The following is a 20,495-nucleotide window of genomic DNA, read 5'->3' as shown; positions in this document are numbered from 1 at the left end:
GTGGATCACTGGTTGCGTAAAGACTAAGTATGTTGATAAATATACATAGTGAAAGCTCAGTTAGGTTAGTTTTAATAATTATTATCATTTGTTATTATTAACTAAGTAAGTCTAGCATATAATATATGAAAAACCAACTTCTAGAAGAAAACACAATGTGGTATCATTTATATAAAGTTTAAAAACCTGCAGAAAGTGGGGGAGGGAAGAAATTTGGGTCCTGTCTTGTAATTTTAAGAATGCCAAACCCAGGGAGTCACCTGGGTGGCTCAGTCAGTTGGGTGACTGACTCTTGGTTTTGGTCCAGGTCACGGTCTCAGGGACATGGGATCAATCTGCTGGTCCTGTCAGGGCTCTGGCCTCTGCACTCAGTGGGGAGGCTGCTTTCCCTCTCCCTCTGCTCCTCCCCTGACTTACTCATTCTCTCACCCTCTCTTACTAAAATAAATAAAGTCTTTTAAAATAAATAAATAAAATCTTTAAAAAAAAAAAAAAACAACATTGACAAAGGACTTGACAACAAGCTTGTATTTGATTCCTTCTAATTTTTGGACCACAAAGGAAAAAAGTCTGATTTGTCATCTGATCTCTTAATATTTACTGAGCAACTTAATACAAAGAATCATTACCAGGATAAGTCATTTAAAGACTTCAACCCTGTCATTCCAGCTACTGAAATGGCACATCAAATGAATACAGGGCAGTGCTAGTGAATGAATACTTCTTGTGTAGGAATTGTGTGCCAAGATTTTCTAAGTAACTCAGGAGAGGTTTAGACCATTACGAATTTGAGGTTACTTTCATTGTTCAAACGTAGAGTATCAGGTAGTAGAAAAGAAAAAGCTATAGTAGATTCTCACAGTTACCTTTTTTTTTAACTATTAGGATTATTTGCCGTTTTGTAAATTACACTGACTAATGCACACAGTATCCTATATACTCCTTGCTTGTAGGCCACTCGCTTTCTGCTCCTTTTGATTGTATGTTTACATAGAGTTCGTTGTGTTTTGCTTCAATTAATTACATAGTTTAATTAAATGTAACATAAATCAGTGAAAAAGTTGTGTACTTTGAGAAGTATCACCAATAAGAGATAAAATGAAATTGCAATATAATCCTAAATATTCTTCGTGGACATACACAGGTATAAAAGCCATATAAATGGGAATGAAAAATACCTAATTCAGGATCATTGTTACCTCTGAATTCAGAGGCAGATGGGATCAAGAGAGGTACATGGTGGGCTTCAATCATATCTATAATGTTGAATATTCTTTGTTTTAAAAAATGCATGAAGCCAATATGTTTAAGGTTTGTTTAAGGTTTGATTAAGATTTGATAAATAGGGGCGCCTGGGTGGCTCAGTGGATTAAGCTGCTGCCTTCGGCTCAGGTCATGATCTCAGAGTCCTGGGATCGAGCCCCGCATCGGGCTCTCTGCTCAGCGGGGAGCCTGCTTCCTCCTCTCTCTCTGCCTGCCTCTCTGCCTGCTTGTGATCTCTCTGTCAAATAAATAAATAAAATCTTAAAAAAAAAAATTAAAAAAAAAAGATTTGATAAATACAGGTTTTTGATTCACATTTTTCCTATTCCTGTCTTCCTTTAGTTTGCCTCTCAAGACTAAGCATTTGAGGGTGAGAAAAGAGAGGCAAACTGTAAGACAGACTTTTAACTACAGAGAACAGAGTTGCTGGAGGAAGATGGGGGCAGTGATGGGTGTTAAAGGAGGGCATTTGTGGTGAGCACTGGGTGTTGATGTAAGTGATAAATCACTGAATTCTACTTCTGAAACTAATATGACACTGTATGTTAACTAACTGGAATTTAAATAAAAACTTGAAACAAAAAAATACTCAAATTTTTAAAGTGACTTAATATCTGGACTTGGTCAGGCTGGTGTAGAATCATAAAAGGACTGGCTGGCATTATCCCCAAACCATGCAAAGAGGTATACTTATATTCTGGTATCCAGAGCTGGATAGGAAATACCCAGCAACTTAAACAATGAATCTTTGTATTCTGCATTATTCCTTAAGACCATTACGTATTTTTGGAATTGGTCCTACCAGCTAACTTTTTTTCCTGAAATCTGGTTTCCCTCTAAGCTCCCTAACTGGGGCCTTGGGCCTGGAGACCAAACATGTCTAGCCAGGCAGACCTTAGGACAGACCCCGCACACTGGTATTTTGACCTTTCCCTTGACCAACTTGTCTCTGAGATGATTTGTGTCCATTTATTTGTATTTGAATCTGGCCTGCTGATCGGTGACCTCATTAAGTTATTCTCCATATCCTATCTCATGCTGAGGTTGCCTTTGAATGCTTTGTGTAAAATGAATAGCATTGCTTAATCTAGTACCATCAGGGCTATTTTTTTCTAGATAAGGAAGGCAGTCAACATATTTTTTAACATCTCATAAAATTGCATGCCAAAATATCACTTGTTTCTTTAGGGAAGAATAATAAGAATTATTAGGAAGTATAAAATAAATAGTGTTGCAAAATTGGAGGGAAAGGAAGAGATGTCATTTGACAACAACATTCCCTACCACCACCACCACCACTACCCTTAGACCTTCTGTGGGGATTGAGTCTCACCTTTGAGCAAAATAAAAGGTCATGAAGTTGGCATATGGGCCAGTTTGATTTTAAGAAAGGTTTTTCTTCAAAGAGATGATTAGAATCAGGAGATAATTTTATAGACAGCTGTTTATTTTCCTTGTTTATGACTGAAACTATTAGCATATGATATAGCGCATTAGAAACCCTAAACAGTCTCATCACATCTTTCTCTAGACAATTATAATATAGTTTTCTTTTGTGGAATATCTCAGTTTTTTTTAACTTACAGAAATGATGTTGAATACTAGAAAACCTTATTTCTGTTCCTTTCTCTTCTGCCCACCTTGCTGCATGACCTTAGGTAAATCCATTTTCTTTGTAAGGTCTCTCAAATATACAGTGAAGACATGAAGTATTCACCTTACCACCTACTTTCAAGAGAGCCAGACCACAATGCTCCTTTTTTGTAATTCCCATCTTAAGTCTTGATGGGATGTAGGCAGAATAATGTGCTACTGCCCTCTGCTGGTCCTAAGAACACACCTGTCCATCAGGGCAGTGGCCCTGCCCATCCCAACACTGACAGACACGGTGTCTATTGCTTATGCTTGGACATGGTGTCCCTTGCTTATGCTTGGGAAGACGTAGCAGGAAACCACAAAAAAAGGAGGTGAATTTCATGTTTGGAAAAATAATTATATTTGAGTATTTGGAAATTAACGATTTCTTATGCATATATCAGATGCCATAACCATGTGCGACTGTCTTGTCACCAAAAAGTATTTATCCAATAGTCACTTGTCCCCCTGCTACAGTTTCTCATTTGGTAAACACGTTGTGGTTGACTCTTTGAGCCGCTGTCATTGTTTTATACCATGTTCCTGCCTTGGAACATATATAGTCCACTTTTGTTTGGAAGATTTAGGGGAGTGAGCTTTTGCATATTCATTTTTAGTTTGTCAATAAATAGGAAGATAATAATTGGTAAGTAATTGCCAAGGAGAGTGAATATGCAACATCAGTAAGAAAAATGCTGAGAAACAAAGACAGGACTTCATTATACTTTCAGATCCCTGGGGAGCTCTGTCAATTTGTAATAAAAGATCTATAATTAGTAATAGCTTTTTTGGTGTGTCAGCGATCCTAAAAGTACTTTATGTGAGAAACTGATAAGGATTTGTTAAAAGCTCTGGTTTTCTGAGCCCATCTGTATTAATTTCAGAACTCCAAAATTTGAAGAGCTGGTATTTATTACATCACATTTGTAGGAAATAGTGCTGCCTCTGACTACACCTACGGGAAAGGCAACTGAGAATTATTTTTGTCTTGTTTGACTTTCGTATCTTTAAAATCCCTTTCAAAATGAACATTGTTAGTCTTTAGATTGCTGTGGGGCAAACACACACACACACACAACCTGCATCCCACATATCTGCAAGCAGAGTATAGGAGGAACATGTGATTCACTTTGTCTGTGGCTTCTGCTTACGTACTCACAGAACCACATTTTGCCCATGATTTCCCATTGGGAGGTAGGAACTGTATTTTTAAACGAGTATATAGGCATATGAAGATCAACAGCGATCCTTATGCAGCTTACCGTTGGGGAACTCTTGATTTTTATATCACAGTCAATCCCAACTTATAGCCACCTGATTGGAGTTACAGTCAATCACCTCAGCAGCAGTACATAGTCTTGTCTTGAAAGGGACTTACACATGGGATGCAGAAATATGTAGACCCTCATAGGCAAAATAACAGCCATCCCACTTGCGTTAGTGCATGTAAGTACTACATAATTACTACATTTCATGGTATGTGTGGTGCCTATTTTCAGTTCTAGGGTTAGTCTGCTCTAGACCAAAAAGAAAATTAGCATGTATTGAGGATATCATTTTTACCAAATGTCTTATTCATCTGTTAAGCATCCCTAAGAAATGAACCAACTTTTGGTACATAACAGTAACATGTGTAACCTTAATGTAATCTTCAGTGCCTGATATTCTAAGAGAGAAGTCAGTCAGTTTACTTGCTTCTCAGCCTTTTGGCTAAGATCAAGTGGAAAGAAGTCAGTTTATTGAATTGCTTTAAAAGAAAACATATCAGAAACTTTAGTTCTACTCAATTCCAAAAAAAATAAAATGGACAAAAAGGATGTTTATTGAGAATGTTACCTGCTGTTTCCTGAGAAATGATGGATTAAAAAAGTTTTGAAACATCTTTAATCTTTAGAGATGAAAGTAAGAGCGGTAGAAAGATGGTTTAAATCATTAACTGAAACTTGACAATATGAATCATATGTAAAAGTAAAAATACAATGTTAATTAAAATCATATCAGATCTTCAGGGCAGAATATTACTTTGAGAAACAAAATCCTAAAGTGCAGAAAAAAACAGCAGTGCTAATTAGTATTTATTTTATGATGCTCTTTTGCAAGACAATTCGGTATAGAAAAAAGAGCAGGGGTTTTGGAACCAAGCAAACTTTAGGCTTAAAAACCAGCTTTACTACTTATGTAACTTGGTATCTGACTTTAGACAATCGCTTAAACCTCCCTGAACTTCTGTTTCCTGTTCTGTAAATTGGCAATAATAATGTGCATCTTATATTTAGTATTAAATGAGGTGTGTAAATATTTATGAAGTGCCCTAAATGCCTGCAGAGTTAGTTTTCCTTCTCTCTACTGTAAATCACAGAGTAAGGTTTGCTCTTAATTTGAAGCCCAACAGAAGTCCTGGAAGGGAAGGTATGGTTTGAGATTACCTTCCCATGACCATTTGGTGGGCAGAAAATGCCCTCAAAGCCCAGGACAGTCTGCTAGGGAGTATGTGAGGCAGGCAGCAGCCTTGGTGGGAGGTAAAGAGCTAGAGTAGGGAGGGTGTGACTCTTCTTGAGTCTCGAATGCATGATATGCCCTCAATCTGTGTGTAAGGCCAAGCTGCAGGTTCACTCACATTTCAGTTAGTGTCCCCCAAAAATGTACTGTAGAAAAAATTTAAATTGTCTGAAGTTTAATGTTTAGGTTGTGATGGATTTCATTTACATATCCCAGTTGCACTAAGAGCTACCAGCTCTACAGTGTGCACAGTACAGTGCCAGGTACTTTTCATACATTCTCTAATTCATATGGTAACTTCGATTTCTAGCTATTACTAAAATGTCCATAGAAAGACTGAGACCCTGAAGGATTCAATAGCAAGCCCAAAGTTGCCAGTTAAAAATGAATGTTTCTGATTGCTAAGCTTGTACTGCCCTAAGATAATTGTTTAGATAAACCCTTTAATGATATCTGTGGTTAACCGTGACCCCTGTAATTTTTTGAATTGTCATGACTCTGTCAGCCCTGTGGTGATGTGTATTGTGTGTTCTCACAGAAACTGGCCCCTGGAGTCAGCCAGTTTGCTTACACCTGTGTTCAGGACCACCCCATTTGGACAAATCAGCAATTTTGGGAGACAACCTTCTACAATGCAGTGCAGGAACAGGTGCGCTCCCTGTATCTCTCAGCCACAGAAGACAATCATGCCCCACATCTAAAGCGAAAGGTAAGAGAAGAAAGATACTAGTGTGGGGGTGCCTGGATGACTCAGCGGGTTGAAGCCTCTGCCTTCGGCTCAGGTCATGATCCCAGAGTCCTGGGATCAAGCCCTGCGTCGGGCTCTGCTCAGCAGAGAGCCTGCTTCCTCTTCTCTCTCTGCCTGCTTCTCTGCCTACTTATGATCTCCATCTCTTAAATAATAAATAAAATCTTTAAATTTAAAAAAAAAGATACTAGTGTGGAAACTGGTGTCGTGGCTTCAAGGAAAGCTTATTCAGGTATTCCCAGAGCAAAAGAAAATCTAATCACTTTCTGCCAGTGTATTTGAGGTTCATCTTAGGGAGTCCTGTGGTGATCATCTTTCTTCTGTTGATTTCTGGTATTATATTTTTCCATAATAGCTTCTTAATACAGTCTTTAGCAGTGGAGTTGTTTTATTACATGCTAATAAATAGGAATTCTTTGGAAATGATTATAGTAACTTGAACAGAAAAAAGAAAATGAAAATACCTGAGCAGATGTCTTTGTGCAATTAACTTTTTGAAGAAGTGTCAAATTAAAGTTAAATGACTCTAATAAAAAACTTTTGCACAGCAAAGGAAACAGTCGACAAAACCAAAAGACAGCCAATGGAATGGAAGAAGATATTTACAAATGTCTAACCAGATAAAGGGCTAGTATCCAAAGTCTATAAAGAACTTCTGAAACTCAACACCAAAAAACAAATAATCCCATCAAGAAATGGGCAGAAGACATCAACTGACATTTCTGCAAAGAAGACATACAAGTGACCAACAGACACATGAAAAAGTGTTCAACATCACTAACATTGTGGTAATACAAATGAAAATCACAATAAGATACCACCTCACACCAGTCAGAAAGGCTAAGCTTAAGTCAGAAAACAACAGATGTTAGCAAGGATGCGAAGAAAGGGAAACTGCTGCTGGTGGGAATGCAAGCTGGTACAGCCACTCTGGAAAATAGTATGGAGGTTCCTCAAAAAGTTAAAAACAGCTACCCCATGACCCAGCAATTGCAGTACTAGGTATTTACCCAAAGAATACAAACATAGTGATCCAAAGAGGCACCTGCACCCCAATGTTTTTAGCAGCAGTGGCCACAAATATGGAAAGAGCCCAAATATCCATCAACAGATGAACGGATAAAGGAGACATGATATATATGTGTGTGTGTGTGTGTGTGTGTATATACACACACATATATATATATATATATTACTCAGCCATCAAAAAGAATGAAATCTTTACCATTTGTAACAACCTGGATGGAATTAGAGGTATCATGCAAAGCAAAATAAGTCAGCAGAGAAAGATAATTTTATATGATTTCACTCATATTTGGAATTTAAAAAACAAAACAGAGGATCATAGGGGAAGAGAGGGAAAAATAAAGTAAAATGAAATCAGAGAGGGAGACAAACCATAAGAGACTCTTATACTCAGGAAACAAACTGAGGGTTGCTGGAGGGGTGGTGGGTGGTAAGATGGGGTAACTGGGTGATGGAAGTTAAGAAGGGCACTTGATGTAATGAGCTCTGTGTATGATATGCAACTGATGAATCACTAAACTCTACCTCTGAAACTAATAATATATCATATAATAATTAATTGAATTTGAACAAAATAAACAAAAACAAAAGAAAACAAAATGACTCTGAAATAAATATAAAATTCAGTAGTTCTTGAAAGTATGTCAGCAATAAATCTATTTCTCCTTTTAGGAATATTCAATGTTTCCATATATTTTATCAACATGAATTATACTTAAGAAAAATATCAAGAAAATATTTTAAGATAAGAAAATTACAGGCCTCTGGGTGGCTTAGTCAGTTTAGCATCTTGCCTCAACCGCTATTTTAAATTGACTTTATATTATGTGAGATGAATGAATTTAGAAACTACATAGTACTATTCAAATATTTCTATGTCTCCTGTAATTTTAAATATTGTCTATTCTTGACAATGATAAAAATGGAAACTTTAATAAAAAAATACCACTATCTGACATTTATCTTGTATTCCAAATTATTATTATACACTGTTAGTGTGAATTATTTACTTAATTTAATGTAAAACTCAGACTTTTCTTTCAAAACACCAAATACACTTGGGTAATGGGTAACTATAACAGATGCAAATTAGTTTGAGGTCATGCTCCAGAAATATTTGGGATAGTGTGGTGCTTTTGATAGTTTTTTAAAGCAGATATAAAGCTAACATTGATATATCTCAAAAGCATTTGTAGAGCAAACACATGTCACTGCTTCTCTGTTCTTTCTTCTAAAGAAGTCTCTCAGTGATACCTTGATTAGATACAAGTGAGACTAGTATACTATCTTTTCTTAGCATTTCAGCCTACTAAGAAACTCCTCTTCAAAATCCTGTTGTCAAACCATAAAAGACTCTTAATCTCACAAAACAAACTGAGGGTTGGGGGGAGTGGGTTATGGACATTGGGGAAGGTATGTGCTATGGTGAGTGCTATGAAGTGTATAAACCTGGCAATTCACAGACCTGTATCCCTGGGGCTAATAATATATTACATGTTAATAGAAAAATAAAAACTTTAAAAAAAAATCCTATTGTCAGGGGCACCTGGGTGGCTCATTGCATTGTGTCTGCCTTCAGCTCAGGTCATGATCCCAGGGGCCTGCCCACATCTGCTCTCTGCTGAGCAGAGAGCCTGCTTCCCCCTCCCTCTCTGCCTACTTGTGATCTCATTCTCTCTCTGTCAAATAAATAAATAAAATCTTTTTGAAAAATAAAAATAAAATCCTATTGTCAGACTCAAAAAAAAAAGAAAAATGGATTTTGAGCATTGGGGATGGTGTGTGCTATGGTGAGTGCTGTGAAGTGTGTAAACCTGGTGATTCACAGACCTGTACCCCTGGGGCTGATAATACATCATATGTTAATTAAATAAATAAATAAATAAATAAAGGATTTTGAGAAGATGGCAGCAGAATAGGAGGGTCATAGGCTTGCCTCATCCCATAGATACAGCTAGGTAACTATCCAGCTATCCTAAGTATCCCAGAAATCAGTCTGAAGACTGGCAAAACCAACTCCACAACCTAAGATAGAGAAAAGGCCATGTCAAAGAAGGTAGGAAGTGCAGAGATGAGGTTTGGGAGAGAAACAGTTCATGGCCACTGCAGTAGGGAGGGAGCCAAGGTTGCACAGGAGAGTGAGAGATTACCTAGCACACAGGGGAGTGCATGGGGAAAACAAATTCCCATAGCATTTGGCTTAGAAAGTAAGAGGGCCCAAATTTCATGAGTTCTTACAACCAGCAGGGCTTAAAACCTGGAGTTTTAAAGGTCAGTGGACTTCAAAAGCCAAACTATGGGAAGAGCCCAGATGTCTACTGACAGATGAATGAATAACGATGTGGTATATATACACACTGGAAGACTACTCAGCTACCAAAAAAATGAAACCTTGCCATTTGCAACAACATGGATGGAACTAGAGGGTATTATGCTAAGGGAAATAAGTCAGTCAGAGAAAGACAACTATCATAATGATCTCTCTTACATTTGGAATTAAAAAAACAAAACAGAGGATCATAGGGGAAGAGAAGAAAAAATAAAACAAGATGAAATCAGAGACGGAGACAAACTGTAAGAGACTCTTAAGCATACGAAATGAACTGAGATTTCTGGAGGGGAGGGGAGTCGGGCATAGGGTAACTAGGTGGTGGACATTAAGGAAAGCAAATGATGTAGTGAACACTGGGTATTATATAAGACTGATGAATCACTGACCTCTACCTCTGAAACCAATAATACATTATATATTAATTGAATTTAAATAAAAATAATGTTTTTTAAATATGCCAAAAAAATTCTCAGCCCAAATAAAATATAAATACATAAATAAAAATAAAATTAAAAACTTGATTAAAAAATAAAATAGATGGGGGCCTGGGTGGCTCAGTTGGTTGAGTGGCTGCCTTCGGCTCAGGTCATGATCCCGGAGTCCTGGGATTGAGTCCCACATCGGGCTCCCAGCTCCGTGGGGAGTCTGCTTCTCCCTCTGACATTCTCCCCTCTCATGCTGTCTCTCACTCTCTCTCTCCCAAATAAAATCTTTTTAAAAAATGAAATAAAATAAAATAGATTCCATTGTTATACTTATGTCCTGATAGTATTTGACTCCCACATTTACCAGGATATCTAGCTCTATTTTGTGTGACTTTTGTGATTCTGTCTTCTCCTCCCAAAGAGCAGAAGAGAAGAAACATATCAGAATATTAGTAAATGCTACTGGACTTACATTCATTTATACGTATTTCCCGTCGACAGTTTGTTATAACTGGCTGTTTGAAAGGAACAGGGCCATAGAGATAAATAAATGCAATGAAATGTTCGAAGTAAAAGGCTTTGCTGCTGCTTTCTTGGATTTAGCACATTGTTCCACTCAAGTCCGGCTGGAGCTGGCAGGAAAAAGAAGAGTTGATTTTGTTTTGTTGTTGTTATGTTTTATTTATATATTTTCTTTCTTTTTTTTTTTTTTTTTTTTGGTGACATAGGTATTTAATAGATGGATAATTGAGACATGTTCCATGATTTTTGAAACTTGGGTCATGGATTTACATTGTTTTGCTTCATTTTTTTAGGAGAAGCTTCCAGATGACCGGTATCAGGAGAAGACAGCAATGGACCTGGCAGCTGAGCAGCTACGCCTTTGGCCTTCTCTGAGCAAAGCAACTCAGCAGGAGCTGGTGCAGCGTGAGGAAAGCACTGTCTTCAGTCAGGCCATTCATTTTGCAAACCTCATGGTCAACCTGCTAGTTCCACTGGATACGAGTAAAAACAAGCTCCTGAGAACGTCGGCACCAGGCGACTGGGAGAGTGGAAGCAACAGCATTGTCACGAACAGGTACCAAAAAGCGCACATCCAGAGACCCTCCTGTTCTTTGCTTAACAGACTAAATAAAGTATTTGGGGCAAATACTGCTGTATATATTTCAAAATTTTAAGCATTTACCTTACCTTCAGAGCTGCTCAACTCTTTCGTTTTTCCAACTCCGTATAAAAGACCTTCACTTCATCTGATTGTTCGTAACCACCTCCCACAGTCTCTTTTCTTTCATGACCTAATTTTTTCAACTATCTCACCCACTACTGATCAAGCCCTTCAGTTACTTTCTGCCATAGCAATTTACAGAGAGCACTCTGGAAAATTACTAATGAACTTCTTGTTCACTAGTTATTTTTTGTTTCTGGGCCCTCCTTTTTTCAATGTATGCATTGCATTTGTCTATAATCATGACCTCAACCGTACCTTGCTCCCGACCCGACATGGACTTCCAGTGCCACTAAGAATAAACCCATGGACTACAAGACCTAACAGGATTTAGCTCTTGACGACTGCTCTGACTTTATTTCCTGTCATTCTTCTGTCAAGAAAACTGGTCTCCCTGCTAATGCTAATCCTCAAACACTCTAAACATAATACTGCCTCGGGGTCTTGGTATTTGTTCCCACAATCTGGAATAGTCTCCCTGAAACAGTCACAAGAATCACTCCCTCACTTCACTTAATTCTCTGCTCAAATGCCATCTACCTAGAGAGGTCTTCCTGACTTCCCTATCTTAAGTAGCACAGGCATCACTCTTTGTCCTACCTTGCATTTTTTTTCTTTCATGGCACTTTCCACAACCTGATTTGTTTTCATATATTTGCTTATTGTATGACTCATTCATTGCTGTACCCCCAGCTCTTTGCATGTAATACATACCCAGTAAGTATTTGGTTGAACATATGATGAAATGAATGAATTCATGAACTGCTTACCCAACAGTAGTGATGTTCTAACCTCTCAGGTCTTCAGTGATACTCTAACATGCTGGTAGTTCTTCTAACTCTTGTAAATCCTTCTCAGGCTCTTTCAGGCAGCTTCTCTTCTCCCCCATTCTTAGTCCCTTTTCCACACACTTCATACTCTCTTAGAAACTCATCCACAGCCCACATCTCTGACCCCAACCTCTCAATCTCTCTATCCCAGATATTTTATTTTTGTCAAGAATACCCGAGAGCTTCTAGTCTTCCAGGCTAAACAACTTTTTGTTGTTTTAAAGTCAGCCTTTTACCCCATGCAGTCAACTGCACAGGTCTCTTATTTCCTCCTGCAGAGAAGTTATTTTATGTGAACAATATAGCCTAGGCCTTCATTGCTTCAAAAAATAGATGACCAAGCTACTTGAAAGTCTACCTAGTGAATGGCTAAGACACTAAAGTTCTTTAATGCTCTGGGATGGTGTGAGGCCATATTCACAGTTTAGCTTTACCTTAAGACTGATTCAGCTAATGTAGTTGGATTTGGAGGAAAGAGAACTAAGTAGTTTAGAACAAACAAAGGAGTCTTTTCCATGATGAGCAGTCTAAAAGAAGGCATAGGAGGCCAGAGTGTGTGTCAAACAGTGGAAACTGAATAAGCAGCAAAGATAGGGATTGAGCTTTCACATCCACTATTTCAAATTCGTTCCCTTCTGTTGCATGATTTTATCACGTACAGAAGACTGATGGCTTCAAAGTGTCTGAAAGTGCTGTGGTTCACTCAAAGAGACAAATATTGGCAACAGAAAGGCTCGCAGGACAGTTTGGTTCTTCCATTTGAAAAAATATGCTATTTTCTGGGAAAAGTTCTTTTACTTCGCCTACCAGGGAACATGTCTCCTACTTGTCAAAGGCCAAAGATAGCAATATTACTTTGTCTGGTTCTGTGTGGTAATTAACTTGAGAGAACAGGTTTTTTTTTTTTTTTTAGAAGTTTCAAGTATCAGATAATAAATGAAAGAGTCTGTTTTTGCTTTAGTTTCTGTGGTTCCTGAGTTCCTTTTTAGGAGAATGACAGAGGTATTTCTTACAAAAATAAATCTGGGTCCAAAGGACAATGCCCGACAGTAGCTTTCAAATGTAGACAAGTAGAATCTCCTAATGTAGGCAAATTTAAATTTCTGTCAGAATTAACGGTGATAGAATAGTCATTTGTTACATTTGAGTACTAACCATGATTTCTTTCCTTGATTTTCTCAGTATTGCAGGAAGTGTAGCTGAGAGCTATGATACAGAAAGTGGGTTTGAAGATTCAGAGAATAATGACATCGCCAATTCTGTTGTGCGATTCATTACCCGATTTATTGACAAGGTTTGCACAGAGAGTGGAGTTACTCAGGATCACATCAAGAGCCTTCATTGCATGATACCAGGTAACCAATTTACAGATATTAGAGAAAAAGAATATTCGAGATAATTGAGTAAGAATTGTTTTTAGGGATCTATTTTTTTCAGCATAACACCTACAATACTTGTCTTTCATGTAGTTTAGTCATGCCATTTTATGTTCTGATTAATTTTTTTAATATTTCTAAATTATGGTAAAATATATATAATGTAAAATTTGCCACTTGAAGCTATTTTAAGTGTAGAATTCACTGATGTTAATCACATTCACAGTGTTGTGCAGTCATCACCACTATCCTTTACCAAAAACTCTTTCATCACTGAAATACACACTCTACCCATTAAGCCCTAACTCCCTGTTCTCCATCTCTGTAGTCCCTGGTAAGCTCTATATCTCTATGAATTTGCCTGTTCTAGATATTTCTTATAAGTTAAATCATATAATATATGTTCCTTTGTGTCTGGCTTCTTTCACTTAGCATAATGTTTTCTAAGTTCTTCCATGTTGTAGCAGGTATCAGAATGCCATTCATTTTTATGGCCAGATACTATTCCATTATATGGATATACCACATTTTGTTTATCCATTCAACTGTTGGTGGACATCTGGATTGTTTCTGACTTCTGGCTACTATGAATATCCACATACAAGTATTTGTTTGAGTGCTTATTTTTGATTTTTTAGGTATATACGTAGGAGTAGAATTGCTACATCATATGGTAATTCTGTGTTTAACTTTTTGAGGAACCACCAAACTGTGATTAGTTTTAATTCTAAAACATTCAGAATTTATATTAATTCTGCTTATTTTGTTCTCTTTTATTTTGAATACCCTGACTTATCCTAGGAATTGTAGCTATGCACATTGAGACCCTAGAAGCAGTACATCGAGAGAGTAGAAGACTCCCACCTATACAGAAGGTAATTATTCCAACTGTATGCTTTCGGGTTATAACATCTCTTCTTAAAAACAGCAACAATACACTTTTGTGCCCCACAAAGCACCTTCACCTAACTTTTTACAGAGACTCCACTTTTAATGATACATTAAACTTTCAGAGGAGTTAACCACGTAGATCCTCATAAAACAGATACTGAAGGAGAATAGTAGATTCAACAAAGGAGCCATAATAGCCTCTTGTTGAGTCTATTTTTATAGGCAGGGCATAAATTATGAACATTCTAACTTCCAAGCCCAAGCCAAGATTTTATGCCCTGCCCACTTCCAGAAAAAAAGGACTTAAGGCAATTACCATAAAAATACCAGGTTCCTGAATCTGTTTCCGTTGTAAGCATACCTCACAAGCATCTGGGAATCTGGGAAGTCTATTAAAAATTGAGAGTCCTGAACCCCACCCCAGCCTCCTGAATTGGAGTTCCCTGAGACTTGGACTGGGAATCTATACTTTCAAATACAAGCCTCCCAGATGATTATTTTGCAGCTAGTCTGGCACCAGTCTGTGGACTAGTGTCGGGACTTACCTCTATAACAGAACTATTAAAAATAAATTCAAAGGAAAAATCAGAAGGCAGATGGATAGGAAAGATACTTCTATGAGAAATTGAAGATCATTATAACTTTGGCTGTACATTTAGCTCTGAGCTTCCTAGAGCCAACAAGAAGAATAGTACTGATTTATATAGTTTTTATCGCTTAGTAAAAAGTAAGCGTATTAGATCTTCAGGAGAGGTTATTTTTTTTCCCTAGCACTGTTATCTCCAGAGGAGAGTATCATATGGTTGTGCATTTCCCAAGATGTGTAAATGTTCATTACTTGGCCACTTTTTGTGTTAATCTTCAATAAAGGCCAAGAAGGGCAGATCCTTTCAAAGATGCATCTGTTTTTCTAATTATTTGTTTTTTAAGTTTATAGAAGTAACAGTGTTCTTTGTATAAAATTAAACTATTAAAGAAATACACATTATACAAGGTAAAAGTCCTCCATGGTCTTTCCAACTCCACCTCACCTCTGCCTTTAACTATGATAGTACCACCTTTAACAGTTTAGTCCATATTCTCACCATTTTTCCTTTTTCCAAAAAGAGGGAATTATAATATACATACTGGTTTACAGCTTGCTTTCTTTACTTGACAGTGTACCCTTGATATCTTTGTATGTTAACACATACAGATCTAGGTCATATTTTTAATGGTTGCAAAATGTTCCATTGAATAGATATTTTAAACATCTTAGTAATTTCCAATGATTTTACTGTTAATAAACAAAGAATCTAAAAAAAAAATAAATAAATAAACAAAGGATCTTTTTACATTTGGATGCAAAAATGTCATTTCTGCCTCTTCCCTAATCTGTTTTCTCATTTTGGCTACTTAAGCAGTCTGACTTAGGTTTTTTAGATCTGCAACTGAAAAGATAACTTTGGTCTAAGCGTTGGAAACCCCACAAGATTTGTGTTTGAAATACTTTCTCTGTTGTTAGCCCAAGATTCTTAGGCCTGCTCTCCTGCCAGGAGAAGAAATCGTCTGTGAAGGTCTTCGAGTCCTGCTAGACCCTGATGGAAGAGAAGAAGCTACTGGAGGCCTTCTTGGAGGCCCTCAGCTCCTGCCAGCAGAAGGAGCCTTGTTCCTCACCACATATAGAATTCTTTTCAGGGGGACTCCCCATGATCAGCTAGGTATGACTCATATTATGCCATCAGAATATGGATATCCATGTGCTGCTTGAGGTTTTGATTCCATTTGTATGCAGTAATTTGCAGATCATTTCAGATTCAAAGAAAGCCTTTTGTCACCAAGTAGTTTTTAGAATCCTTTGTCTGTCAAAGCTAATGATTATTTGGATTTTAAAGTCTTATTTAAAGAACCAAGGGTATCTTCTAAACAGTACATCAAGGGTTCATTCACTGAAACAATCATAATTTCATGAGGTTTATTCACTGAAACAATCATAATTTCATGAGGTTTATTCACTGAAACAATCATAATTTCATGAGGCAGTATATTGTGACTTAGGGATATTCATAGTATAAAGCTGCTAACGAGGTATCCTGCTGATTTCTCCCACCTTTCTGAGTCGTATAGTTAACTGCAAGGTTCGTAGTTAACTGCAAGGTTCAGGTCTTCCAGACACATGATACCTTTTGTGGAAAGATATGCTAAGCATCACAGGGTTGTACAGCACTAACTAACCCCACTTCCTCTTGTCACATTTCTACTAACCCCATTTCTCTTTTGGCAGACAACTTCCATTCACTAAACTCCCTCAACTTCTATTTCCATACTCTACTACTCTGTGCACTCTTCCATATTAGAAAGGAATAGCATGCCCTATCAAGTCTGAATTATCTTTTTTAAATCACTGTAATCTCTAAACTCTTTTGGTTGATGGGAAAAGCGTAAAACATTTGGGCTACAACTGTTGCTCTCCAAATAAGAAGCTCAGATTCAGACTGCTGTTGGCTAATTGTGATATCTTAAGTCCCCTGACCTCTCTCCAAGTTTTAGTTTCCCCTTTTATAAAATTAGGGTATTGGGCTTGATTTGTGACAATTCGGTGGTTCTCAGCCCTGACTACATATTTGAATTGTCGGAAAGCTTTAAAAAAACCTACCAATCTGGGCCCAACCCTCACACAGTTGAATTAATACCTGGAATAGGATTCTAGGAATGGAAAGACTCAGGCATCTGTGCGTTTTTAAGCCCCAGAAGTGGTTCTGATACATAGTAAGGATTGAGAACCATTGAGATAAATGGTCACTAAAGTTCCTTCCTCATCTGCAATTTTTCATTCAGTAACATTTGATGAGATGTACTATATGTGCTGCACATTTTGTTAGACAGTGGACTTTAGGTGTATAAAATGTAGTATCCTTAAAATCTCACAGTTGCGTAATTCCTCGGTTGGATAAAATCAAGATGGTTTATTGTCTTATTCATAAAAGAGTGCTTACCATGTAATTTTTTAAAATCTCATAAAATTCAATAAACAAAATGAATCTATGGACATAGTTGTATTCATTTAGAAAAGAGAGAAAATGGAGCAAAATTTTTCAGCCCTCTCCTGCCATATCACCACATATAAATTATATTTGTATTTGAAAGCAAATGTAATTTTAAAAGAAACTAAATATCTAGTACTTAAAACTTCTTTTGTACTGTGGCTTGTGAGCTTAGTGGCCACAAACATATTCTGGGGATATAAATATATAAGATATTTGGTCACTTAAGTTGTTCTTGTTTTTTCCTGTCAATTTTGGGGTTAATTTTGTATTTTAGGGAACTTATTTTTATCAGAGAAAGCCTTCTTATTGCCTCTTTCATTTCTCTTTTTAAATTTCTAATTTAAAATATCTCCTTTAATGACACCTAGAAATCTGATAATTTTATTTGCGTTGTATAAGTATAGGTTGTTTGATACATCCTGGGACTAAATTCTGTATACATCCTAATTTAGTTTAGCCTCTGGATATGAGCTCAACATAAGAGGATAATCAGAATTTTCTAGGTTAGGAGTTGATAGATCCAGGGAATGAGAAATTCTGATGATGATAAGTAGATGTATGGGTGAACTCATAAACCTAGTTCAGTTCTCACCCATCTGCCTTACTAGCAAAGGCGCCTTGCTCATTGCTGTTCCTGGTCTTTCACTTGTACCACTGCCTGAATTTCCCTCCTCTCCCCTTCTGCAGATCCAAGCCTACGCTCTCTTCAAATCCCACCTTCCCTCTCACTTCCTCCAGGAATCATTCTCTAGCCATCTGGCTCGCAGAAATCTTCTCCCTTTCTGAAATATTTAAATCTCTCTTCCCTCAAACTTAGGAGCTAATGACATGTTATATTCAGCATGTGACTCTCCTCTCCCAGGTGGATCTTTGAACTTTCCAAGTAAGGCTTTGCGTGTACTACTTATTTTCTAGGCTTGCATCTTCACAACCTCTAGTAGTTGATAATTATTTACATTTTCCCTTCTTTGCTTTAATATTTAAATTTCCAAAACTCTTCAGCTTACACTTAGTCCTGTATCTTCTGAAGGCACAAATACACGATACAGCACCTTTTATCATGTATGGAAACACATTTTAAAAATCTTTTCTCCTAAAAAAAAAAAAAAAAATCTTTTCTCCTTTGCTTTATACTTACATTAAATGTCATGGATGCCTTTAAGATTAAGAATCTTTAAGATTACCTTAAACCAGGTGATTTGGTGTGACACACAGCCGTTCGGAGAAGTAGAAAGAATGAAGGCAAGCAGACTGTGACGGTTCATTCACTCCAGGAAAGGATCATGTCTCAGGATTGAATTGCCATGCAATAAAATCAATGAATGTGATTCTAGAATCATGGCATTTTCTCACTGCATTCCTGGGCATCAGCCTCTCCTGATACATTTTGTTAGCAAAGGCTGATAAAATGAGAAGCAGAGACTCTAAATAAGCAATAAAGTGCTGTTGCTGAGTCTGTGTCCTGCTTTCCTGTAGTTGGTGAGCAGACAGTTGTGCGGAGTTTTCCTATTGCCTCCATCACCAAGGAGAAGAAGATTACCATGCAGAACCAGCTGCAGCAGAACATGCAAGAGGGACTACAGATTACATCAGCATCTTTTCAGGTATTAAGAAAGAGAGCCAGGGGCACCTGGATGGCTCAGTGGGTTAAAGCCTCTGCCTTCGGCTCAGGTCATGAGCCCAGGGTCCTGGGATCTAGCCCTGTATGGGGCTCTCTGCTCAGCAGGGAGCCTGCTTTCCCCCTCCCTCTGCCTGCCTCTCTGCCTGCTTGTGATCTCTGTCTGTCAAATAAATAAAATCTTTAAAAAAAAAAATTTTTTTTAAAGAAAGAAAGGGAGCTATTTCTCTACTATTTAAAAGTTTTCCACAAATGATGTGGCTACTTTCTGTGGTAATGGACTCAGACGTTAGAGGATGAGGATTAGAGGGTCTGAGAGGATACTCTTCAACTGAGTAAACCCAAATCATTCTGTATTTAATCCCTCACTTCCTGAACCCCTTGGCCAACTGAGTACCAACAGATTATCTGTCAATATTTAGTGATCTTAGAAATTCAGACACATACAGTTGACTCTTGTTCTCTGCCAAGTCATACCTTTGTGTTTGATAAAGGCTTTAGAGAGAAAACAATTCTCTTGGCACCTGTTTCAGAAGGAAATGCCCTATGGCACTTTTGTGGAAGAGATAAAACTCTAAGAATTATAGTCAGGGCTAAAGTACTATTGGTACTAACTAAATAACTTTTAATTAAGCAGAGGATTTTCTAGGGGGCTTTAAACATATCAGAACTTGTTGAATTACTGATAAAAGCAGACATGGGAAGAGTGATCTTCTTTTAGTTTTTCCTTTTTACAGTTCTTAGTCTGTAATATTTTGCTCTTCCTATTTTTATGCCTTGTCTCTGTCTTCTCAGATTTTTGAGGGCGCCAGTTCTTGCTACCCCTAGGACCTCCATGTGCTCATTGTGTGAAATGTGAGGCTACTACTGATCTCTAGGCTCCAGACCTACTCCCATCACCTGAGGGCAGGGTCCTCCCAGGGATTTCTTCACTGGTCCACCTGCCAGAGGACTCTATACTGGAATATTGCCTGGCTATATTGCTTAGGTTCTAGTCAAGCAGACTTTTTCTTCCTAGATTTATGGTAATTCTGGGTAAGAAGAAGCTTCCTTAGGCCAAATTCCCCATCTAGAGCCAATAGTTGAAAAAAAAGAAAGACATGTTTCCTAATTCAGACACTGTAAGTTAATTTCTCTATCCCATCATAGAAAAGGTAGTCTTAAAGAAACCCAACTTCAAGATACATGATTTTCCTTGCCAGTGAACCATCTATGACAAGTATACCTTTCTGAGCCCTTTTTAAAAAAAATTTTTTGAGCCCCTTTTTTAAATAAAAAATTATATTACATGATATCCAAGGTCCCCTCAACCTCTGGACTTCTGCCATTTAGTATTAACTTTCTGGTATTTCAATAACTTGAGAGGATGTTATCTGGAAATCCTTAATTAATCCTTCTGAGGTATTTTCTCTCTTTTCTTTCTAGTTGATTAAAGTAGCGTTTGATGAAGAAGTGAGTCCAGAGGTAGTAGAGATCTTTAAGAAACAGCTAATGAAGTTCCGTTATCCTCAGTCCATTTTCACCACCTTTGCTTTTGCTGCTGGACAAACTACCCCACAAATAATTTTACCCAAACAGAAGGAAAAGAACACATCCTTCCG

The 20,495-nt window shown here is 37.5% G+C and overlaps 1 protein-coding gene across 2 annotated transcripts in view; it reads left to right on the top strand.

Moving 5' to 3' along the window:
- SBF2 (SET binding factor 2) overlaps positions 1-20,495 on the top strand; it is a 483,767-nt gene that overhangs the window by 410,900 nt on the left and 52,372 nt on the right. For both annotated transcript variants that reach the window (XM_047693703.1, XM_047693702.1), the window contains exons 18-24: positions 5,936-6,106; positions 10,744-11,006; positions 13,166-13,338; positions 14,161-14,234; positions 15,755-15,950; positions 18,753-18,880; positions 20,320-20,495. In XM_047693703.1, coding sequence (XP_047549659.1) covers positions 5,936-6,106; positions 10,744-11,006; positions 13,166-13,338; positions 14,161-14,234; positions 15,755-15,950; positions 18,753-18,880; positions 20,320-20,495 — 1,181 coding nt within the window. The remainder of the gene's footprint in view (positions 1-5,935; positions 6,107-10,743; positions 11,007-13,165; positions 13,339-14,160; positions 14,235-15,754; positions 15,951-18,752; positions 18,881-20,319) is intronic.

Source organism: Lutra lutra, chromosome 10 (assembly GCF_902655055.1).
Source record: "Lutra lutra chromosome 10, mLutLut1.2, whole genome shotgun sequence".
Classification (NCBI taxonomy): Eukaryota; Metazoa; Chordata; class Mammalia; order Carnivora; family Mustelidae; genus Lutra; species Lutra lutra.
Note: the sequence above shows the minus strand (reverse complement) of the source record. Positions and strands in the feature narration are given on the sequence as shown.